Here is a 26,268-nt window from a genome sequence, read left to right as displayed (position 1 = left end):
AATAAAGTCAAGTATCAAATCTTTCCCCAGTTGATCAGTATTTTTTGTACCATAATTAAGAAGTCTTTCCCTTTTCTGTGGTAATGAAGACCTTCTATTTTTGTTTTATAAAAGACTTTAGCTCTCCTTTTTTCATTTAGGTCTAAAGTCTATCTGGAATTAGTTAACACTTGGCATTATCACCCACTGTACAGTCAATTGTTGTGAATATTCTATATGTGCTTAAAAATAATATAAGTTCTGCAGTTGTTGGGTGAAGTGTTTTACATATATTTTTTAAGTAAAACTTGTTCATTGTGTTTTTCAACTCTTCTATATTCTTACTGGTTTTTCTGCTTGCTTGTTCTGTTGATTACTAAGGAATTTCAGACTTTTATTTGTCCTTGTAGTATTGTCAAATTTTGCTTTACAGAGTTTTAATACAGTTTAGGCCACATTATTAATTACATAAAAATTTAGAATTATTACATATTTCTAGTGAATTGAACCCTTTTTCATTATGAAATAATTCTTATTATCTAATATTACTATAGTTGCCCCAGCTTTCTTTCGATTATCATTCACATGACATGTCTTTTTCCATCATTTTATTACCTTCCTGTGACATTATAACCTAGACTTCTCTTTTCTAAACATATTGTTAAATTTAAAATCTACTTTGATAATCTTTATCTTTGAAATGGAGCACTTAGTCCACTTACACATAATGTAATTACTGATATCTTCGGATTTAAATCTGCCATCTTATTTTGTTCTTTCAATTTGCTCTGTTGATTCTGTGCTTCTTTTTCTGTCCTCTCATGTCTTCTTCAGGATTGAGTTTATAAAATTTCACTCTTCCCCTTAGTTAATTTGCAAGTATGATTCATCCTGAGGCTAAATTCCTTTCCAGCTATGAAACCAAACAAGTTATATGCTTCTAAAATGCAAAGGCATAGGTTTAATATTCCTATTACAAAAAGGAAAAATAAGAAAGAAGGAAGAGGCAATGGGTCCCAAGCAAGTCTAAAACCAGCAAGGCAAACTTCATGAGATCTTAAGACTCAAGAATAGTCCTTGCTTGATGGTCTGCCTTCCAGACCCACTGGGGTAGAGGTACTGCTCAGCCAGGTGGGTGTTGTGCTCCCAAGACTTGGGGATGCCCCACCCCCAAGGCTTTCAATGGGGGCTGTCTGGCCTATTGAAATTGAGGCAATGGCCTCCCCCTTTGAAACTGGGAAGGCAGCTCTGATGATCTCTGAATCGCCTTGAGGGTTATTCTTCCCTTGTCTTGAAGTAGCACATGTTTGCAGTTAATGTTCGTGGTTCCATCCTCTAAAGCCTAAGAAGTCCAACACACTTGCTTCATTTTGTTCCATCTCCATCCCCTTCGGTCCAAACTGGCTGTGTCTCTGCTGGGGTGGCTGTTTAAATCCATGGTTCACACCCATACCAATCTCCTTATCAAATGGTCACATAGCATCCCCCCTCCCCCCCTCCGGGGCGGAAGCTGGGTCCGGCCTGCAGAAGATCCGGGACTGGGGAAAAAAGGGGACCCCTGCAAAGACTGAAGGGTGAGGACGGGGTGCCCACTCCGCGCTTGATTGCCAGCCCTGCACATGCGCCCTGGCGCGGCCCAGGTAACAGGTTCTTTAATGGAGCATCCACTCTATCAACAGACCTGGTTTCATTTAAAGATTCACAGACCCCAGCTCTGAAGCCAATTAAACGTTACCTACCACTGGCTGCTTCCGGAGTGGCTGGCTGTCCTCATGATGGTAGACTTTTTAGCTGAGAACAACCTGTGTGGCCAAGCGATCCTAAGGATTGTTTCTTGTGGCAATGCCATTATTGCTGAGCTGTTGAGGCTCTCCGAGTTTATTCCTGCTGTATTCAGGTTGAAAGACCGAGCTGATCAACAGAAATATGGCGATATCATATTTGATTTCAGCTATTTTAAGGGTCCAGAATTATGGGAAAGCAAACTGGAAGCTAAGCCAGAGCTACAGGATTTAGATGAAGAATTTCGTGAAAACAACATAGAAATCGTGACCAGATTTTATTTAGCATTTCAAAGTGTGCATAAATATATTGTAGACTTAAACAGATATCTAGATGATCTCAGTGAAGGTATTTATATTCAGCAAACCTTAGAAACTGTGCTTCTCAGTGAAGATGGAAAACAGTTTCTGTGTGAAGTGCTGTACTTACACGGAGTTATGCTGCTGGTCATCGACCAAAAGATGGAAGGAGAAGTCAGAGAGAGAATGCTGGTTTCTTACTATCGATACAGTGCTGCTCGATCTTCTGCTGATTCAAATATGGATGATATTTGTAAGCTGCTCCGAAGTACAGGTTATTCCAGCCAACCAGGAGCCAAGAGACCACCCAACTATCCTGAGAGTTACTTCCAGGGAGTGTCTATCAAAGAATCCTTCATCAGTATGGTCATTGGCCGACTAAGATCTGACAACATTTACAACCAGGTGGAGATTAAAGCTGTTAAGATCTTAATGATTCAAACAAAAAAATGGTCACACACCCTTAAGTGTTCTCTTTTGAACATGCTTTCTCATTTTTTATAGTGGGGACAGGCTGAGAATTCCCAACTCTTTAAGTTCTGATTCCTTTTTGCTTAACAATTCTATCTTCAGTTCATTCCTCTCTTCTTGCATTTTGCTGCAAGCAGTTGGGGGGAACCAACTTGCTCCTTTAATACTTTGCTTAGAAATCTCAGTTAAATATCCAACTTCATTGCTTGGAAGTTCCACCTTCCACAAAACACTAGAACACAAACAAAATTCAGCCAAGTTCTTTGCCACTTTACAACAAGAATAGCCTTTTCTCCATTGTTTGATAAAATGTTCCTCATTTCTGTGTGAGACCCCATTAGAATGGCCTTTGCCAGCCACGTTTCTACCAACATTTCTGTAAGGATTATTTACGTATTCTCTAAAAGGATGGAAGCGTTTTATACAGCTCTCCTTTTTTTGAATTCTCACCAAAATCACTGTAAAAATATCTTCATGGTAATACTGGCTTTTTCTAGTATGCACCTCAAAACTCTTCAAGCCTCTTCCCATTACACTGTCCCAAAATACTTCTTATTTTTAGGTATTTGTTACAGCAGCACCCCACTTCTTGGTAGCAATTTGTTGCTTAGTTCAGGCTGCTATAACAAACTACTGTAGATTAGGTGGCTTAAACAATAAATATTTATTTCTCACAGTTCTAGTAGCTGGAAGTCTGAGACCATAGTGCCAATATAGACAGGTTCTGGTGAGGCCCTCTTCCTGGTTTGCAGACATCATCAGTGTTTTTGCTACACCCTCACACGGTGGAGAGGGGGCTCACCTCTCTCATGTCTTTTCTTATGAGGGCATTAATCCCATCACGGGAGTTCCACCCTCATTACTTCATCTAAACCAAATTACCTCTCAAAAGACCCCAACTCCAAATACCATCTCATTGAGAATTAGAGCTTCAACATTTGAATTTTAGGAGGGACACAAACCTTCAGTCCATACCAACTACCCTATCTAAATTATACCTCCATATATTGTTCTCCCTCACAAAATCTGTTTATTTCTGTTGTAACATGTATCTCAGTTTATAATTACTCACCTCTTGGTTTTTTTACCCATTCAAATGTATACATCATTGGGCAGGAATCACAATTGCAGAGTCCAATAGAGTGCCCTGTATATCATAGGTGATCAACAATTAACTGTTGATTGAATGAATACCAGATGCTCTATTAAGTTTGTTACATCTATCATCTCATTTAATCTTCACAGCATCTCTATACAATAAGTACTGTTATTTCCACTTAACAGATGAGGGAACTATGGCTCAGAGTAGTTAAATAACTTTCCTAAGGCCATATAACTCACACACAAAAAGGTAGGCTTTTGTCCCAGGCTACCTAAATCCCAACTCAGTACACTTGAGTCAACAACCTACCTACCTTAAGAAAAATCCATTAATTAATAATCCAGAGTAATGAAACTCATAATTGGGGGTGGGAAGAGGATTCAAGTTCAGGGGAATATTTTTCTTTTCAAAAGAATTAATAAAAAGACTCCTTTGACTATCCAGTAAGATTCTATTTTATTTAGAAATCCTTTATTTTCTGAGAAGATAATACTTTTATTATATAATTCTGAGGCCATAGTTCTGAGCTTCATAGTTTCTGATGAGAAGTCAAGGGTAAATAATCAAAAATTATATTCTGTTAGTAGAAATTCACTTTTAAAGCAAATTATTCTAGAATATATTTAGCTCTGAAAATGTAAATGCAATGTTTATGTAAGCAAATAAGATTCTCATACTACATTTCTAAAAAATACTACTAAAAATAAAGAAAATGGTTTGTTGAGTTAAGTTAGAAGTAGTCTAATAATATGGAAATATCATTTATGTTTGAATTTATTTCTTTAGAGCCAGTGGGAAAAAATCTGAGACCAAGATCTGTTAGATCTTTTTATTACCTTAAGGATACAGCTGAGGTAGGTTTAATTTGATAGAAATTAAATAGAAATTATTTAATAGAAATTCAGATTAGCTCTAATAATTTTATATATGCTTTTACAAATCCCAAATTCAAATGGATTTTAGGATTCAAAAGCATAAAATTTTTAAGTTATTTCATCTTTGATATTATGTGAAACTTTATATCTGGGAATAATAGAGAAAATAATGTATTGTTTGTTGGATAGTCCATATAGGAGAAATCACTTATTGAATATGATAAGGACTAGCAGTTATCATAAAGTCAGTTAAGAAAAGACATCTTTAAAAGAACGGTAAATGCATAACCAAAAAGTTTTATTTGAAATATGAAAATATACTTAAATTTGCTAATCTTTTGATATGTAACCAAGACAACTTTTTGAGCATGCTATAGTTATTTAAATCATACAATTACAAATAACAACTACAATAAACATGTTTGGGAGCAATGCTATTGACTCTTGATAACTATTTGAGCAGAAGTTCGTGGGCATAATGAAAAGTATTTGACCAGCCTTGACCACTGAGCATGCCTTAGATATCATTCAATAGGTTTTGTCCAGGAAACTAGAGAGAGAAATTAATCCAGATGATCAACAAAGAAAAATAATTTAAGAGAGTCTCTTAGGTATTAATTATTATTAACCCTAATTATTGGTAATACAAAGAATGAAACATGAAGAAATACATACTTTGGGCCATAATATAATTTTTGTTACCTATTCCCACCTTTTATAATTTTCAAAGATTATTGGCATGATCCACTGTTTGGGTTATTAGTTTTATCCCCATCTACATGGTTTATATAGGCTCATGTTTAATAAAAATCTCCCAAGAAATTATTCACAGTAAGTTTAATCATCATCATAATAAAGGTGCTAGCATCTTATATAAAACATGAGACATTTTAATTTTTAAAAAATATAATATGCATATGGATTTTAAAAAATTAAATAATACAGAAAGACTAAGAAGAACACAAAGCCTTTCCATCCCATACTTCCTATTCTAATTTCTTCTTTTCAGAGGTAACCATATTTAGCATTTTGGGGTTTTAATTCCTCTTGTGATTAACTCCATAATTATAAACAGTTTCTCTTTAAAATTTATTAATCAACTTTAAGCATTATCTCCTGAATAATTAATTTAAAAATCTTTGATTTAGCTTATTTAACTGCTCAACATCTCACTTCCTCCCTCTTTTCACTTCTGGATCTCTTAGGCAGAAAGACAGATATGAGTGGAATGAAAGAGGGTAAGGCCCACCAAGAACTCAGGGAGTTAATCAGATAAAGCCAGAGAGTCAGAAAAGACTCACAGTCAACACCCTTTGCAATGTGAGTTCATTCCACATGCTCTGAATCTGGGCTGACCTTGAGACTTGCCCTAGCTAATGCAGGTGAGATAGGGCAGAGACATGGCACAAGTATTATGATTAATTTTCCTAAAGATGCTGAGATGTGAATAGCACAGTGGGAACAAGAAGGATTTATCTTGAGGCTAAAAGTAGAGAACTGGGGGGTTAGATTCCTAACATATTCTTTGGTAATCAGCCAATGACTTATCTTAAGGCAAGGCAAGCAGTCTTAGCTGATGTGTTCCCAGTACTTGGGGGTGGCCACTATCTTGGAGAGGAACAAAAGTTTGTCCTACAGAATTACCTAGAGGACTGACTATAGACAATGACATATTGTCTCTCACTGGATATAGACATCATGAGACCCCCTGACAAGCCTTCCCCCCACCCCAGTCTTTACCTTTATCCCATTCTTTAAACTCCTTACAAGACAGAATCCCAGCTTTTGGGTACACGTTAGGTTGCTTGCACTCCCCTTTCTTGGAGTGTGTATTTTTAAGACTCCTTACTGCTCAACTTACTATATTTTGTCTCTGTGCTCTTCAAGTGGTATCTATCACTTTGTTTTTCCATTCAATTTTCCAGACTTTAAGCACAAGTCTTCACTCTCTGTCCTACTCAGATAAGCAGGGAGGGGCTTTCTGAGAGCTCTAATTTGGGCTTACAAGTTCCTGTTGTCTGGGTGACATGGACAGAACTGTGGGTATATGATTATGCTCCTTAGTAGCCTGTCTGAAAATCTTTTCTTTGCCTTTAGGAAGTCCTCAGAACATAATCTCACTCCATTCAGTGCTCTGTGGCTTCCCCAAATCCTGGGGTGGTAGGAACTTAGATTTCATACCATGCAGATTCAAGCAGACGCTGGATGCCAGGTGACACTGGGTTTAGGAGGTGGCAAGGGATTATGCCTTATGCTGAGGAGCAGTTCAATAAGCTTCCTTTTCCTCCCTCTGTTTTTCCTTCCTCTCTGCTTTATTCAAGTAAACCTGCTTTTTTCTACCTTGACTCTAGCCAGCTACTCCTTTGGAGTGTATTCAAATAAAACTTTCTTTCTGCTTTACTACTGTGTCACTGCCCTTCAGTTCTTTGTTGCCATGGGGACAAGAATTGAGAACAAACTCAATGCCCCCAACAGATCTTTAAGAGTTACTTTTTGCTTCCTTAATTGTTATATTTTGTATCTTGAAATAATATACCCAAATATTTTTTGCTTTTCTATCAACTTTAATGACTAACTCCTGATCTCTTGTGCATTTTTGTGTTTTATTCTGGAGTTTCTAGTTGTCTTTTGTGGATAATGATAATAATAGCAAACATCTATATAGCACTTATGTGTGCCAAATGCTATTCAAATATTTGAATATGTTTAGGATATATACAATATAAAATCTATACCCTCAACAACTCATTTAAGTAATATTATTATTCCTATTTTGTAGTGAGAAAAAATAGCCACAAAGAAGATAAGCAACTTGGCTAGGATCAAGTTATAAGTGACAGAATCAGGAAGAACAGAGCAGTCTTACATTCTTTTTATCTTTAAGATATGCAGCCTGCCAAAAAGAAGCATGTAACTTTCCCATTATATGTGAATATGGTCAAGCTTCCTTACTCATTCCCTCTATTGAGTAGAATCCATTCCATTCTTCTTGGAGAAATTATTCTTGGAGCCCAGTAACTTCTTGTTGTGTATTTGACCCATTGCTTTTAAGCATGCTCTGCAGCTGTCACTGGTTCATTCTGTTATGGACTGAGTTTGTTCTCCTTGGTTCTTGTCCCTACTACAACAAAGAATTGAAAGGTTAGAGACACAATAGTGAAACAGTGAAATTTTTAATTGAATACACTCCAAGGGAAGAGCGAGCCAGAGTCAAGGTAGACAAAGGCCCCAACCTTTTAAGGGAGGGTCTATTTATCATAGCTTAGCTGGGAGGCATTTCTCTGATTGACAGGGTAAGGTTATTTGATTGACAACTCTAGTTATACACCCATTCCTCTTGATGAGCAGGTCATTTCCCAAAATGCACACAAAAAAGCCTATGGTTGGGAGCAAAACCACAATTTCACTTTAATGAGATTAAAATGAGATGTGATATCAGTGGTTCTTAGTTTTGTTTGATTGCACATGTGTTGGGACCTGGTTAGAACCAGTCTGGCCTGGTTCTGATAGGCAAGAAGTTATCTCCCTGCAAAGCCTTTGTTGTCTTCAGGTGGACTTCCTACCTGGGCAATTTGGGTACTTGTGTCCCTTGAACCTTATCTTTCCCTTCCCTGGCTACTCAGGTCTATCTTTCTACCTCACATTCCTAACAATTCCATTCCTAGTTTTGCTGCCAGATTCTAGTATCCCAGTATCCCATATCTGCTTATTTCTGCTTAGATTTCATCTTTATTTTCCTAGAATACGTTTTCAAGAAACTTCCTTACAAATGGTACATGGATGTCTGGGAGTATATTATTTTTCCCATGTACTTGATTAATATAATAATTTGGCTGAGTAGAATTATAGGTTCAAATCACTTTTTCCCTAAACTTTGAAGACATTGCTCTTCTATCCTTTGCCATTCCATGTTGTTAATGAAAAGTTCTCAGTCTTTTTTAGGTGACCTTATGTTTTCTCTGGGTACTTTTAGGATCTTCTCTTTATTGAGAGTGTTTTGAAATGTCTTAAGGATATGCTAAATGTGGTAATTTTATTTCAATATATTCAGTTCAGTGCTCAGCAGACCCTACCCTAAAGCCAAATGTCTTTCTTTTGGTCTTAAAAATGTATTTCTATTATTTCTTTTCCATTTTCCTTTGTACTATTTGCTCTATTTTCTATTAGTCAGATATTAGACTACTTGGACTGATTCTCTATATTGCTTTTCTCTACTTCTTATCTCTTGGCAATTTTGCTCTTTATTGTGGGAAATCTCCTTGACTTTTTCTTCTGGTCCTTTTACTGCATTTTCTTTTTTTAGTAATCACATTTTAAATTTCTAATGTTTCTTTCTTGTTCTTGTTTTTTTATTTTCACAGACTACTGTTACATTTGTTCTGAAAGTTTTCTGAGGATATTAGAGTTCATTTTCTTAAGTTGTTTTCTGTTTCTTGAACTATCTCTTCTGGTGTCGGTGTTCCTTTTGCTTATCATGATAGGTGTCTCTGAAGTTACTGATTTTTATCATACCTGGATAATTCTCATTTGTTCATATTTAAGAATAAAGATATGCGTTGATTTTTCTATGAACATACCATTATTTCACAAATAAGTCTCTGTCCAGAATTGAAATCTCTGTTTTGTGAATATGGCAGGGTTCCCAACCAGCTAGCTTTACATTAGCATAAGAAGGCAGAGAATAGGCAGTTTGCCTGGTAGCCTTCCTTCCAGATGCTAACATTAAAAGAATTTCACTCTGGGGAGCCAAACTCACACTAGCAGGAAGTTTATTGAGAGAAGGGCACTTACTTCAGCATGGGATTGGTTAGAACTATTTCCTTTAACTATGTATGTAGGATAGGGTAACTGGGAGATGGGGGAAATGGCAACTGGTTCAGAAATTCTGCACACAGAATTTCACTTAACCTGTCTCTTTACAACTTTTGTTATTCTCACCCTCAATACCTGTCAACTCTAAGCCTGGAGTTTCATCAAAAAGAAAGATAGCATGATATTGTTTCAGTGACTCCACTACTGTATTTAAACCTTTAACTAATGTTCCATCTTTCATAAATCTGTTTAAAACCCCTCCTGTACTGACTCCTCTACTCTCTCTCTCTCTCTCTCTCTCTCTCTCTGTCTCTCTCTCACACACACACACACACACACACACACACACACACACACTCTGTTCCCTTTCTATTACAAGTTGATTCTCTTTTGTATTCCTTGACCATAATTGTAGAGAATCTCAATGAAGCATGGCTCTCAAGATCATGGTCCATCATGTATCAGACAGACCCCTTTCGCTTGAAAACTAACATCTCTACCATTTCCCCTAATCTATATTTACACTGACTCCTGAAAGGCCTTGCTCCTTCAATGATTTCTTGTTCAACTTTTATTGAAAAACTTTCTAGTCAAATATACCTCTCTTTCCATCTTCTCCATAAATTTTCAAGGTAAGAGATGGTAAGGAATTGAACAAAAGAAGAAGCAATGGTAATATAGTAGAGGACACTGTTTGGAGAGAAATTAAGTAGTAGATGTCACAGAATTTTTAAGTGGCTAAATGTGGTGTTAGAATGATAATCCCCAAGTTTCTTGTTTGGAAAACTGAATAAATGATGGTAACATTAACTGAAATTCCATTAATTTTGATATGTTATATTTTCAACATCATTCAGTTTGAAAAATTACCTAATTTCTCCTATGATTTCTTCCTTGAGATATGGATGCTTCAGAGGTGTGTTGCAAAATTTCCAAATGTTTGGATTTTTTCTAGATATCTTGCTGTTATTGATATCTAATTGAATTCTACTGTGGTTAGAGAACATTCTGTATTTTTCCATCAATTTACTTTCAACTTATATTTAAAGTTTATTGCTTATAGACAACAGATAATTGGGTCTTGCTTTATTTTCTATTCTGAGAATTTCTTTTAATTGTAATGTTTAGCCCATTAATATTTAATGTAATTATTGATATGGCTTCTGTAGGGGTTAAAATATTTGTCATCAGCTTTTCATAGTCTACTTAGAGTAAATTATACTACCACACATAAAGATTTAGAAATCTTTAAGTAGTATAAATCCATTTTGTACCTATATCCTTCGTACTATATTTTCCATATGTATTACTATTAATCCCTCAGAATATTATAATTTTTGTTTTCAGCAATCCTGTATATTTTAAAGAAAGTAATGGGATAAAAATAACTAAATATTTACCAGGTCTGATGCTTGTCAGTAATTCCTGAAGATAGGTTTCCCTCTAGTATCATTTCCCTTTAGTCTGAAGAACTTCCTTAGGCACATCTTGTAGTGGAGGTCTTCTGGCAACAAACTTAGTTTTCTTGTACCTGAAAATGTCTTAAGGGTATTCTTTTTTTTTTTAAATTTATTTATTTTGTTGTCATTAATCTACAATTACATGAAGAATTTTATGTTTACTAGGGTCCCCCCTTCATCAAATCCCCCCCCCAAACCCCATTACAGTACTGTCCATCAGCATAGTAAGATGCTGTCAAATCACTACTTGTCTTCTCTGTGTTGCACAGCCCTCCCCGTGCCCCCCCCAACATTATACATGCTAATCGTAATGTCCCCTTTCTTTTTCCCACCCTTACCCCTCCCTTCCCTCCCTTTCTCCCCAGTCCCTTTCCCTTTGGTAACTGTTAGTCCATTCTTGGGTTCTATGATTCTGCTGCTGTTTTGTTCCTTCAGTCTTTCTTTGTTCCTATAGTCTTTGGGTTTGAGGTGAGTCTCTTGTAGGCAGCATATAGATGAGTCTTGCTTTTTTATCCATTCTATTATTCTGTGTCTTTTGATTGGTGCATTCAGTCCATTTACATTTAAGGTGATTATTGAAAGATATGTACTTATTGCCATTGCAGGCTTTAGATTCGTGGTTACCAAAGGTTCAAGGTTAGCTTCTTTAGTATCTTACTGTCTAACTTAACTCACTTATTGAGCTATTTTAAACACTGTCTGGTCATTCTTTATTTTTCTCCCTTCTTATTCCTCCTCCTCCGTTCTTTGTATGTTGGTTGTTTTATTCTGTGCTTTTTTGTGCTTCCTTTAACTGCTTTTGTGGGTAGTTGATTTTATTTTTTGCCTTTAGTTAGTATTTGGTAGGTCTGCTTTCTTTGCTGTGATTTTATTTTCTCTGGTGACATCTATTTAGTCTTAGAAGTGCTCCCATCTAGAGCAGCCCCTCTAAAATACCCTGTAGAGGTGGTTTGTGGGAGGCAAATTCCCTCAACTTTTGCTTGTCTGGGAATTGTTTAATCCCTCCTTCGTATTTAAATGATAGTTGCGCTGGATACAGTATTCTTGGTTCAAGGTCCTTCTCTTTCATTGCATTAAATATATCATGCCATTCTCTTCTGGCCTGTAAGGTTTCTGTTGAGGAGTCTGTTGATAGCCTGATGGGTTTTCCTTTGTCGGTGACCTTTTTCCTCTCTCTAGATGCCTTTAAAACTCTGTCCTTGTCCTTGATCTTTGCCATTTTAATTATTATGTATCTTGGTGTTGTCCTCCTTGGGTCCTTTCTGTTGGGAGTTCTGTACACTTCCATGGTCTGATTGATTATTTCCTCCCCCAGTTTGGGGAAGTTCTCAGCAATTATTTCTTCAAATACTCTTTCTATTCCTTTTTCTCTCTCTTCTTCTTCTGGTACCCCTATAATGAGGATATTGTTCCTTTTGGATTGGTCACACAGTTCTCTTAATATTGTTTCATTCCTGGAGATCCTTTTATCTCTCTCTGCGTCAGCTTCTATGTGTTCCTGTTCTCTGGTTTCTATTCCATCTATGGCTTCTTGCATCTTATACATTCTGTTTATAAATCCTTCCAGAGATTGTTTAATTTCTGTAATCTCCCTCCGGATGTCTGTAATCTCCCTCTGGACTTCATCCCTTAGCTCTTGCATATTTCTCTGCAGCTCCATCAGCATGGTTATGAGCTTTATTTTTAATTCTTTTTCAGGAAGACTGGTTAGGTCTATCTCCTTCTCAGGGTTTGCCTCTGTGATCTTGGTCTGTATCAATTTCTTCTGCCTTTTCATGGCGATAGATATATTTGTGGGGAGCTGGCGTGAGTGTGTTGGGTAAGAGAAAGTCCCTTCTTGCCAGTTTGTGGCCTTCCTCTCCTGGGAGAACAGCGGCCTCTAGCGGCTTGTGCTGGGCAGCTGCGTGCAGACAGGGCTTCTGATCTTGCCTGGCTGCTATGGAGTTTATTTAGCTCTGCAGTTGCTGTGGGCGTGGCCTGTCTCAGGCTGCTTCTCCAATATGGCGGAAGCGTGTTGGAGGAGGAACAGGTGGGAGGCTGTTTATCATGGTGAGGGGCCTCCGAGCTATGCTGCCTGGGTTCAGGTGCCCAGAATTCCCCCGGATTCACAGCTGCTAGTCTGTGTCCCCGGGTGCTTCCATCCAGCTGTGGGGTCCCTGTCCCTTTAAGACTTTCAAAAAGCACTCGCTTTTCTTTGTCCCAGGTGCACCGGCTGTGGGGACCTGCTCACAGGTCTTACTGTCCTGTTTCCCTAGTTTCCAGCACCCCACGCACGCACTGTGTCTGCGCTCTGGTCCGGATGGCTAGGGCTGGGTGTTTAGCAGTCCTGGGCCCTCTCTCCCTCCCTGCTCCGACTCCTCTCCTCCGGCTGGGAGCTGGGGTGAGCGGCGCTCGGGTCCTGCCAGGCCGCGGCTTGTATCTTACCCCCTTCACTATGTGCTGGGTTCTCGCAGGTGTGGATGTGGTCTGGATGTTGTCCTGTGTCTTCTGGTCTCTCTTTTAGGATTGGTTGTATTTGTTGTATTTTCAAAAGTATATATGGTTTTAGGAGGAGATTTCCACTGCTCTATTCACGCCGCCATCTTGGTTCTCTTAAGGGTATTCTTGAAGGAAATTATTGCATGATACAAAATTTTGGCAGTTTTTTTTTCCTTCAGTATATTAATGATCTTCCAATGTCTACTGACCTTCATAGTTCTAACCTCCATTGTTTCTGATAAGATGTCAGAGATATTCTGAATTTTCCCCATGTATGTGACTTTTCTCTGGCTGCTTTCAATAAGTTCTCATCTTTGGTTTTCAGCAGTTTGACTTCGTGCCTAAACATGGTTTTCTACATATTTATCCAGCTTAGTATTTGATAAGCTCTGGAATTTATAAATTTGTCTTTTATCAAAGTAAGTAAATGTCTGAACACTATTTCTTCAAATATTTGGTGAAAACTTTCTTGAAATATTATTCTACTCATTCTACCTCTCCTTTTCCTTATTGGACTCTGATAATATATGTATCATACCCTTCATTATTAGTCTCCCAGTTTCCTAAATTCCTTCTTTTTAAAATATTTTTCCTCTTTTTTTTTTTTTTCGTATTGTATAACTTCTACTGATCTATCTTAAATTTCCCTGACTCTTTTCGCTGATTTCTTCATTCTGTTTTAAGCTCAACCAGTGAGTATTTTGTTCTGGGTAGTTCTAGAATTTCTATTTTTTAAAATAGTATCTATTTCTCCAATAAGATTTCCTTTGTTTTTTTAATTCATTGTAAATATATTTTATTTTTTGCATTGAGTATAGTTATGATAGCTGCTTTAAAGTCTGTTAATTACAAAATCTGGTCATTTCAAGGTTAGTCTCAATTGTTTATCTTTAGACTAAATTTAATTTCCCTGGTTTTTTGTATGTCTGCTTGGATTTATCCTGGACCATATGACTGTTATAAGGTAGAGAGTCTAGAGTTTGTTATACTCCTGCAGAGTATTGGTGGGTTTGTTTTAGCAGTCATTTAACTTGGTTGGACTCAAAATAGAAATTCTATCTCTAGAGCAGGAGTTCAAATTTCCGGTCAGTTGTTTTATTCTTAACTGGGCTGCTTACAGTTTTCTCTAAACATGCATAGTTCTAGGACCAGCAAGAGGCTTAGACAAGGTTTACACATATAAGATAGGATAACATCTTTGGCTCTCCTCTATCATTTCCTCCTCACTTTCCAGAGACTTTGGTTTCCCGGAACTGTGTTTTCGGGTTCTTATGACCAGAAAAAAAACATCAGTTTTCTATCATAGTTTTAGATGCCATGTAGTGCCAACTTCAGCCAGCCTTTAAGCTAAATGCCATAAAAATAGCAACTTTACCCCCAGACGAGTCAGTTATTCCAAATTTCAATGTTTTTTTCTTGATCACCTGCTTTTGTTTACTCTTAGGGCCTTTGGGTAATGTGTGTCTCTGTGCATATGTGTGTGTGTATTTTTGGCTAGAGTTTATAGTTATCTGAGAAAGGATGGATCTAACAGGGCTTCCTCAGCCCTACTGAATCAGAATTCCCAGGGCTATTACTGCTTCCATTACCTTTTCCTTTTGCATTGCTGAATACTTCCTAAACATTCATAAATAGTAGTAGTGATAGGTGTCACTCATGCCACACAATAGACTAATGTATAATCATTAACTTGATGTTGGCTGTTGTTTTTATATAAGTATAATTTTTTAAATTATGCTGATATTCTTTATCATATTAAGAAAATATTCTCTCTTCATAGTTTGATTACAGCTCTTATCGATAGTTGTTGATTTTATCAATTATATTTTAAATACTGCAGCTATTAAAATTACTGTTTTTTTCCTTTGACCTATAAGGTGATAAATGGTAATATAATAACCAATCTATTAGAAACTTTTAATTTTTTTATTATTTTATTTGGCCATCATGAACACCTTTACTAGTATAGGGTTGAATAGTATTTTATTTCAAATTTGTGAAAAATCCTGAAGTCATGTGAGATTAGCTTATAGGCTTCTTCTAGTGCATTCACTTTTCAAATTTTACTGTTAAGACTATGCCAGCCTATAAAAAGAACTGAAAAGGTTTTTCATTGTTTCCTTTTTTAATTTAATTAATACCATATTGCATGAGAATTATTTCTTGCATAAAAGTTTGAAATAACTTATTCAAAAATCCATTTGGTTATTATTTTAAAGGTACTTATTTGAAAACTCATTTACATTTATTTTAAGAATTATTAGTATGCTCAAATTTTCTACTTCTGAAGTCGTTTTTTTTGTTATGTTAACATTTCTCTGACTTTCAGGTCTTCCATAGTCTATCCCTCTCACAGCTCTCCTTACTCATTCAAACTTACACACAATAAATGATAAATAACCCCCCACTGCTCTAAATATACTGTTTTCTTGTCTGTCATCTGAATACTCTAGGCATATGTTGCTAGCCTCTCATGAAATGCTCTCATTCCAAATCCTAGCATTAAATTCTTCCTCACTGATGAAATCTTTCCTATCCCAGCCTCACTGATATCCCTCTCTACTAAACTCCTCCTTATTTATAGATTGTATTGATTGGTTTGGTTCTTAGTGATATTACTGTTATATTATTTACTAATGCTTTATGTATGTTAATCATATCTATCCAATAAGGTGTGTGAGCTCTTTATGGCCTAGATTTCTGTTGTATGCTTTATTTTTATTTTATATTATCCAGAATGAAATTAAACAAATATTTGTTTGGCTTGTTGATGGTAAAACACAAGTTATGCAATTTATGTTTATGTATGTATAGTTTGTGTTTAAACTGGGAGGGTTTTTTTTTTCTCAGTATTTGAACTTTATACATTGCACTTGGATAAATAAATTTTGTATGAATATAATAGCTGTTTTAGAGGCAAATGTAGAGATATTTAGACACAAAAGTGGGAGCTTAGGTAAATTTTTTAAATTTCTATAGATTTGTTTCTTCAACTATAAAGTGGTAATAACATCCATCTCACAGGGCATTTTTTTTCAAATTATATTTAAAAGAATTTCAAGAACTAGACAGCTGTTATCATAATTCGATATTCCAAATGTGAATAATAAAGTACAAACTATTAATCAATATACAGGGAAATAAATAGTTTCCAAGATAGTTTTCCATTTTTCCTGATGTTTAGGTGGAAAATACCAAGCCTTTGTATGATCTATATGCACAAAATAGACAAGCATGTAGAAGAATAATGGATTCTGCAATCTTTTTTCCTGAACCCAGCATTCAATCTAATGCCTATAAGAAGGAAAAAGACTCTGCTTTGTTTAGAGGTATACACATTGCATGATTATATTGAAATAACTGAAAATTAACTACATTTAACTTTAAGATATAAGAATTAAGAAAATTTTTAACCAAGGAATGTCAGTATCTGATCATATTACATTATTTCACTACTTAGAACAACTGAAGATTTCATTACAAAAATGGTAAAGTCTAGATTCCTTAGTATGGTACATAAGATCTTTTCAGCTTTCTATTCTGTTTCTTTATCCATTCTGTTTCTAACCAGTGAACAGTTCAAACTACTGTGAGATTTGCCATTCTGTTCTCTATGCTCAGGATATTATTTCTCCACCTAATAGATTCCTATCTACCTTTAATACTTTCAGCTGCAATTAAAAGAAAATCTGATCACATGTGGCTTAAACAATGAAGATCCTTATAATCTCAAAAATAAAAAGTTCATTAGTAAGGCAGTTCCAGGGTTGGTTAATTCAGGTGCTTAAAGATGCCACCAAATATCCAGTTCCTTCATCTTTCCTTAATGTCTTGTCCTCCTAGCCTTGCTGCACAGTATAGTGAGTACTATTCAAAATAACTTGTATTGGTAACAAGATTCACTCAAAAAGAGAAAAGCTCTTTGGTTCCTTTGTAAAAATGAGGAAAACACTACTCAAAGTCCTTCAGCACACCTTCCCTGGTGTCTCTTGGCTAGAATAAGTTAATGTACCCATATCTAAACCAATTAATCATTATTAGCTTAGATCAGTTTTCCAACTTTTAACATGATAATAGCACATTCTAATATGTACATTATAAAATAAATATAAATATTATAAAATGGATATAAATATTTATGTTACATAAATATAAATCACACACACACACACACAATCAGAAGATTCAGATCCCTAATAGTCTTTTTCTCTTTTAGTTAAACTTGATTACAGTATTTTAGTGTTTTGTATAGTTGCCACTGAGAATCTATGTGATACACTCTATTTTGTTTCATTTTTTAAAATATTGGTCAGGAAATGCTAAGTTGATGTCATACCTAAATTGATGGGTTGTAGCTCACATTTTGAAAAGTACAGGCTTAGGTGATTCAAGACTTACTCCCTGGAGTTAAGAAGAAGCCCAGCGTCCCTAAAAGAAAATGGTTGTTTGGAGAAGGATTGATAAGATTAGAGTTCTGTTAGCAAGAATGGGGTGGAAAGAACTGTTAAGTTAAAGGCAACCCTCTGTTGACCACATTATCCTTTAAGATTCTACTCAGATATGACATAGTCTGTGAGGTGCTCCGATAGCAGTGGTAGGCTGTTCTATCCCTTCAGAAAAACAAATTTCCCTTTATAAAATTTACTGAGTCTCTCTGCAGAAGAAGCATTATAGTTCTTTCATCCAAATACCAAATTAGGACTTCTGGGAAAATTGGCAACAAAAATACAAGTTTATCTTGGCCAAAATGAGTAACAAAAAGAAAAAAACAAGGAAGAAAAATTCATGAAAATTGAAATTGGGGTAAAATGTCCTAAACTCAAAGAAAATCTGCTGCATATTACAATATGAAGTAGTTTGAAAGAAAATTCAAGATGTCTATGTACAAATCCATCTTCTAGGAAAAAAGGAAGAATAGTGAAACAGCCAATAGAAGATACTCTGAAAATACTCCTATTAACCACAGCTCTCTCCCCTCCACCCACACACACTCAAAGATAAAAGGGGTTTGTTATCAATGACGGGCTACAGAAATATGGAAAATCCTCTCCTTTGGGATCCCTTTCGTCACTGCAAGTCAACAGCATTCCAAGTGGGTATTAAGAGTGTTTTGAGAGAAATGCAATTACCATATGCAGCCATTTCTTTCGCTGGTGTCCTAGTATTGCTTCTAATGTACTCTTTAGGGGAAAACCTCCTGGAAAAGCAAGGTCTTGAAAGGTAGGTCAACAATAGAAAAGACAAGCTACAATTTCCTAGGAACTGTCTTTGCAAGTGTGAATAATAGCCACAAACATAACTGTGTAAAGAAAAAACATATGACTCTACCAAACAGCCCAAGAGCCATTCCTTTGACTAAATTCCTCTCCAAACTGAATTGCTTACCCCAAGAGAGAGGTAAAAAACTGGAACCCAAGTGGCACCTCACACATAAATGAACACAGTAGCCGCCACCACCACCACATTAGTGTCATGAAGAGGTATCACAAACATGCAGTGTGCAGAAATACAGTTCCCCATGATTTTCCAGGGCCCCAGCTTATCAGGCAGCTAAATGCCTGAGTTTATAACATTAGGTAACAATATTCAGATTTACCTGTTAATATCAAAGAAGAGAATTTAATAGTGCCCAGGTAAATGGAGAGAGCATCCAAAGAAAATTTATCTCTATTATTTTTAGACCAGTAAGTCTAGATTTAAATGTCCTGATTCAAAGATGAGTAGATGGAATGACAAGAACAAAACATGCGGCCTATTAAAAATTCTGTAGCAAATAAAATATATTTTAAAAATAGCTGACATTGACATTTTGACAGAATTTGTACCTGATGAAACAAGAGAAAATTAAGACAATAATTGTTTTAGCCTGCTCAAGAAATTAAAGGAAATAAGGATTCTATGAAATAAGATTTGAAAATATTAAAGATAATTACTTGTCAAGAATAAAACAGTGCTATCAGAGATAAAAATATTTTTAAAGAAACAGGTAATAGTAATGAAGAACTTGAAATTATAATAAAAGTAGTGGAGAGTAGATATAAACATTGGAGTGAACCAAATCATAGTTCTAAAGAGCAAGTTTAGGAAAATCACATAGAATGTAATGTAAAGGGATGCATGTATGACTGGATTAGACAAGATAGTATATTGAGGAAAGAAAACAAATATCCAACACTGAGATAACCATAGTGTTTGCAGGAGAGAACAGAATGAATTGAATGAACTGTCTGAAAGGGCATGGGAAATGAAGGGGCATGGGAAAAATGTCTTGGAATAATGGAAATACTTGCTATTTTGATTCAGTTGGTGCTTACATGAGTACATATATTTATCAAAATTCATCAAACTATACATTTAAAAGTGTGCATTTTTTGTATGTAAATTATACCTCAACAAATTAAGTTAAAAAGAAAACAAAAAACTAATAATATAAAACTATAAAACACCAAAAATATAATAAATTAAAATAATTACATCTAGGAAAATTAGTTAATATTTAATCATCTAAAATAGTCTAAGAAAACTTTGTATAAATGCAGCATATATTAAACTATTTCATTTGAAACTACAAAATTAGTTTTTTTGTCAATGATAATTATATAACATAACTTATCAAATTCTGTACCCATCATTGTCTCCCGCATCCTGCCATCAGTGTCACTTTTATTTTTCCTGAATGACATCCTTTAGTAATTCTTTCAGTGATGATCTGTTGCTTGATAACTCTTTGATCTTTGTATGTCTGGAAGTGTATTTTGCTGTCATTCTTGAATGGCAGTTTAGTTCATGTAGATTTTTAGGCTGAAAATTATTTTCTCTCAGTTGTTTAAATATACTACTTCATTATCTTCTGGAATCATAGCTTAGTATTCTCTTGATCAATTGTCTTTCTTTGTCCTTTTGTAGAATGACATTTAATGTCATTCCTTTACTTTCTAATAGTTTTAAGATATTTTTTATTGAAGTATCATTGATATACAATCTTATATTAATTTCAAGTATACAACACAGTGATTCAACAGTTACCCATATTATTAAATCCTCACCCCCCACTAGTGCAGTTACTGTCAACACAGGAAAATGTTATAGAATCATTGACTGTATTCTCCATGCTGTACTACTATCCCCATGACCAGCTTATATTAGGATTGGGAATTTTTTCTCACTTAAGTTTTCACTGAGTAACCACCAGATTAATACTATACCAGGTGTTTTCCATGTGTTATTTTACATTGTAAAATATTTTACACAAGGTTTTTTCTAAATGCCAGAGTATATATATATATCTTCTATGAAAATCTTTTATAATTTCAGCTCAAACTGAAATAAGTCCTAGAGAATCATGTGATTTGGTTGGTCACTTAGAAGATCATGTAAATAAAAGGTAATATATTTTTAAATTTGTAATATTATGTTCAATGATGTTTGTAATAGGAAAAGTTCTGCCTTTTATTTTCTAGTAGACAAGAATGACTTTATTCTGGCTTATTATTACCATTTAGGCACGTCCTACAATCCAATGGCAGGTCTAAGACTGCTCAGCTAGTCAGCATCTCATTCAGACATTGAGCACATGCTCTATCTGTTGCAAGTTCACAGTCAAATAGAGAGGAGGGCATGGAAAAGTAAATGAAGAGAATACATCGAGTTTTTGTAGTTGAGGCAAATTTAATTATGCTATAACATGGATGTGAAATAAGTAGCTTTTCAGTTTTGTATTAAGTTCTAGTCTTTCAAGATCCTCAAACTCTGATAATGAAAAGGAGGTCATATTAATCCATAGTGTTTTAAACTTCATCTGAAGCAATAATGTGCCACCTCTTTAAGTTTAACTCAGTCTTTCTGTTTCTTTCTAAAATAGCACCTGAGTATGTGAGTGAGGTGTTCACTGTACTTTTACTTGAGCAAGGATGTTGGTTCATCCCTTTATGTTCCATGGCTGCTAACTCTGTGGTTCATGAACTTGTAATTTATTCTCTTACTTGGATAGGGTCCACTCTCAGCTCTCATTACTATGGTAGAACCCTCTGAGTCTCTGCTATGACCTTCACCTGCCCTTAGACTGTCCATAACTCGTCCATGCCAAACCTTTGCCATGGGTGTCCTCACCCCTGAAACGACAGCCCTTTTAGCATGCTTAAATTCAGGGGCCATGTCACATGTGAACCAAGGAAGGTCTGGAAAAAATACTATATCCTCTCCCTGCCTAACTAAACCATTATATCCTGTTAACAAAGCTGGAGCTTCTCTATATTGGCAGGAAGCTGTCCTGCAAAGCACTTTGCTCCTGGAATCTCAACAAAGGATGTGGCAAATACTTCTTACCTTTGGTGTTCTCCTCAACCTATGTAATACACTTCTTTCCCACTCAAAACCCAAAGAGGAACACATATTACTGCACTGTTTCTACCTCTGCTTTTGCTATTTTCCCCCACAAAGCAGGCAGAAAGGGATGGTATTGTCAGGTTCAAAGTCTGTGGCAGAGGTTTGGGGGAGATAGTGGCCGTGACTTGGAGGGATGGAGGAAGCAGGCAAGGAGCAACATGTTGAAATCAGCCCTCAAAGCATTTATGCTGAACTTGTTTTCATTTTCAGAAGAAAACCTCCTCCACAAATGAATGATTTTAGTACAAAAGAAAATAAGTCAATCAGAAATTATCAACTAAGTGAATATTGTTCAGTAAGAAAGAAAAGCTTACTCTCCTTGTGCTTTGAGGATGAACTGAAAAAGTCAAATGCCAAAATAATCAACATTAGTCCAGCAAAGACAGTGACTTCCCAAATGGTAATAAGAATATCTAGTACTATTCAGTAAAGATGTATATTATCACTACTTGTGGGAATCTTGTATTACAATCACTGGGATCTTTGATAAACCCTTCTTACCTTTCAGTTTCACATTCTAAAGTGACAACATCGCTTAAATTCCTAATGCTCTTTCTTAGAACCACCATTCCAAATCTGAGGATTCCTTGGCATCAGCTGAAAATTTTGTGTTTTTCTTTAAGAAGAAGGTTTTATCAAATTTTCTTGACTATTAAAGTGGTATTTTTAAAAATGACTGGGTCATGTCTTGTTTTTCTAACAATCTATTTTAGCTATTTGAACCAGAAAATACATTTATTAAAGGGTATTTGGTAGGCCACAGAGTCTCTAGACAAGCTGGGTGGACAATCTGGCTTGAAAGCCATCTCGCCAAGAGCTCCCCAGGCACAGCGCCAGACTGCGCACTGCGGCTGTTACTGTCGGTTCACGACTGATTCCCGGCAGCGGTGCTGTTTCCAAGACCTTTGCCTCTGCTACCCTTCAAAAGCAGACATATCCGCCACTGCTAGAATAGTTTTCACAGTGCCTGCTTAGAAACAAATTGCATCTCAAAAGTTCATTTGTAGTCCATTGCTTAAGCATTTTTTTTCTGACCTTTTAGTACTTTAAGGAGAAGTGGGTTTAGTTAGAAACATTTCAGTGGGCAGAAGGCTTTAGGGATCTTTTGGAAACTTTAAATGAATATGTATTACTTTAGTTATTTTATTCAACAAATATATATTGAGCACTTCTTATGTGCTAAGTATTATACTAAGTGTTGGGTACAATAATAAATATAATTATTTTAAGGTTAATTTTATGTTTCCTGAATTATTTATTAGGCTAGCCAGACTTTGTAATTTTGGCTTGTAATCACTTATGTCCCTTATGATCTTTGACTCAATCAATTTTTTGGTGTGCTTCCTATTTCTGGACATGGAAAGCTAAGAAATTCCAGAATAATATTCTATTTCACCAGATACCCAATTTTCCAGTGACAACACCTCAAACATTAAGAAATGTATTTATTTCTTCATATCCCACTTCATTTTGAAGATTTTAGGAGGCCGAAAGTTCATATTCTATACCTAATATATTGATTAAATATTAAGAGGAGAAAGAAGTGTTTCAATACCGTTATTGTTCATACTAAAAACTTCTATGTAGTCATTTTTAGAATATTTTGCCATATTATTTCCATGCTTAAAAGTATATATAGCCTTCTTACCTCAATAGACTGATGATTAAGTACTGTTTTCTTTAATCCACAGGAACAAAATGATACAAATCCCATAATTTTCCATGACACTGGATACGTACAAATGTTATTTTTGACAAAAAATAGGCTGCCTTGCCATCCTATGGAAAATGGAAACATTCACCCACATAAAAGAGCAAACTTTGTTTTAGAAAGAAATCATGAAATCCTTAAATCATTAATGAATAATCAACCTATTACTCCTTTCAAACCTAAAAGAACTATGTCTGCAGCATGGAAGAGAGATATACATGCAATACCTTTTGGAGTGGGTGATAGAGTTGTAGAGGATAAACTAAGGAAGAAAACTAGTAAGCAGACATTTGAAAACGTATCTTGGAATAAACTCTATGATTTCTCACAGGCTTTTTCAGACCTAACAAAAAAAATGTGTGGGTTTCCTCGAGAAAAATCTTATTCAAGAAACAAGTGCTAAAAATGGCAAATTTGAAAGAATGGTTTCTACAGGAAAACCAGTGAGTAAATTCAGTGCCTTACCTGTCAAACATTGTCAAAGCCTTTAACAAATGTACTTGGAGTCCATAAATTAAATGATGTCACACCATTGGATGATTTGTTAAACTTATCAAGTGAAAAATTAAATGCCTCATAAAATACTGTTTATACAGCAATGATTGGGTAACAAGAAGCAAATAACAGAGTTCCAAGATCATAGAAGAAATTCTTATCTAAATAGTAATGTTCTAATAGATAGTGTAAGAAAATCAAAGCATAGAAATTGGAGTTACAAACCAATAGCGGTCTATTGAAGAAAAACTAACATTTTTAGTAAATAAAATGACAAAATTAGGAAATAATTATCAACAAGAGGAATAGTTTCTGAATTTTAATTATCTTAATTAGACTCTTCCGTCATCAACATTCCTACAGTAAAGTCTGATTTGGGATCAAGAATGGGGCATAGATTGACTAGAAATTTGCTCCTGGAAGCCAAATACCAGTAACATTGCTCTGTAATTGAATATCAAAATAAGACAAATGTAACATTAACTTGATGCTTGTGGACTTAATCACATATCAGCCTTTGGGATAATCATTGGAAAATAGTACTACAGTAGTAATTCATATAATTTAAAAGCCTTTGTAAAATTTCAAATAGCTTTTTGTTAGATATTAAAACTTCATTACTATATAATGCCTTTTCCAAGTATAACTTTGATTTTTTTCTGAATTGTTAATTTAAAAGAATAATTTATCCTTAATAGCTAAATAATTTTGGTAGCAAATCCTATAAAGTAATGAACATTTTTAAGTATATTATTACACTGCTATTTTAATGTTTCTCAGTGACCCAGAGAATACTATAAAGACATAACTCAGAAACAAATGGCATTCTAAAAGTTCATTTGTAATCCATTTGTTTAAGGATTTTTTAAATCTTAACTGTTAGTACTTTGAGGAGAAGTAGGTTTAATTAGAAGCATTTCAGTAAGCAGAAGGCATTAGGGGTCTTTTGGAAACTTTCAAGGGTGATGAGGTAAACTTGTTCGGGTTCCGCCGTTTTCACTTTAGACTGGAGGTTTTCTCTATTTTGTGTCATCAGTGCTACTCTGGGGCATCTTTTCATGAGCAGAGTCAGGTTTTGGCTCAAATAGAATGACAAGGAGAGAAAATGGAGATGGGATTGGGGAAGAGGGGTGCGACTGGAGACTGCAAATAAGAGAAGAGCCAGAGAATAAGGCTTCATGATAAGGTGGTGGGCTCAGACAGGTAGGAGGTAGTGGAGGAGCATGTAATCTTTCCTGTTTATCTTCTGGTTACTGGCTGGACAAATGTGAGTGAACTTGAGCAAATAATGTAAACTATTTGGACTTCAGTTTAGTTGCACCCTGCCCTAAGATGAGGACAACAATACCTTAATAATTATTATTATACAGTATTATTTTCAGCGTTAAAAAATAATGTAGAGTATCTTGAGTATGGTAAACATTCATTAAAAATTCCCTCTCCACTTCCACCCTTTCCCCTGCTCTTAAAAGAAGTATAACTCCTTAAGGGATGTTCCCAGAAGTCTTACTCCAGTCTTTTCTAAATTAAGTGCTAGACATAACTACAGTATTCAAATTTTAGCCCAAAGTAGACTCAAATTAGAACTAACAGTTTTTGTTTTAGTTATTTTTGGGAGTTTTTACTGGAGCTTGTGAGCTTTAGGCTTTAGGAAGGCTCTAAATCATCTTTAAAATTCCATTAAAACAGCTGGTCAACTGGGAGCTGCGGATTCTGGGCAGATAATGGCCTGGACTCTGCACCTTTCTTTTCTCCTCCCAACTTTAATCTTTAATTTGCAAAGCCAAACACCTAACATCTTCAAGCAGTTGGGTGCAGTTTAGACGTGGTTTCTATTCTGATGCTGAGATCTAAGAATGGCCCTGGAGACTGGTCTCCAAATCACAAGGCAGTGATGGGGGTTGTGCTGTGTCCTGGGACAAGCTGGCCAGTTGGCATCTTTGGCTCACCCCAGGGAAGGGTTTGGTTTTGGCCCCGTGTAAGTGTTCCTGGTCTCATAAGCCCCCAAGAGGCCATGGAGGAAACCTAAGCCTGTCAGAGAACTGGGAAATCAGAGATCCATGAATTTTCCTGCAAGTACCTTAGCAGGGGATTATGGTTTACTTGATTCTGTAGCACCAGTCCATAGTGGGAAGACTTTTCCACCACTTACAGCATGGTGGCCACTAGACGCTGCAGTAAGGAGACCTGAGCTGCTCTGAGTCAACTAAGAAAAATAGGAACCTATGTAAAGGGGCCTAAGAGTAGACAGTGGCCAGCCAGGCAGGATTGTAACAGGGTTAAGGGCAAAATTATGAGACTTGCCAGATATCCATCCAGGGATGGGGAAGAATAGGCAAACAGTAATTTTATAGGATTAACAGTGGGGAAAAATAAAGTTGTTTCCTGTTTGCTCACCTTGCCAAGTCCAGCTTTCAGT

At 35.8% G+C, this 26,268-nt stretch overlaps 1 protein-coding gene across 1 annotated transcript in view; it reads left to right on the top strand.

The window, feature by feature from the left end:
- Positions 1-24,376, top strand: part of C4H1orf141 (chromosome 4 C1orf141 homolog) — a 46,387-nt gene extending 22,011 nt beyond the window's left edge. The window contains 6 exon segments of the mRNA XM_057500309.1: positions 4,420-4,487; positions 16,443-16,579; positions 21,887-22,043; positions 23,335-23,712; positions 23,714-23,828; positions 23,831-24,376. Of these exon segments, the coding sequence (XP_057356292.1) occupies positions 4,420-4,487; positions 16,443-16,579; positions 21,887-22,043; positions 23,335-23,712; positions 23,714-23,828; positions 23,831-23,934 (959 nt within the window). The 3' untranslated portion in view covers positions 23,935-24,376.
- Positions 24,377-26,268: the final 1,892 nt, after the last annotated feature.

The sequence above is a fragment of the Manis pentadactyla genome, chromosome 4 (assembly GCF_030020395.1).
Source record: "Manis pentadactyla isolate mManPen7 chromosome 4, mManPen7.hap1, whole genome shotgun sequence".
Lineage (NCBI taxonomy): Eukaryota > Metazoa > Chordata > Mammalia > Pholidota > Manidae > Manis > Manis pentadactyla.
The sequence above is the reverse complement of the archived record's forward strand: the minus strand, read 5'-3'. Positions and strand labels throughout refer to the sequence as shown.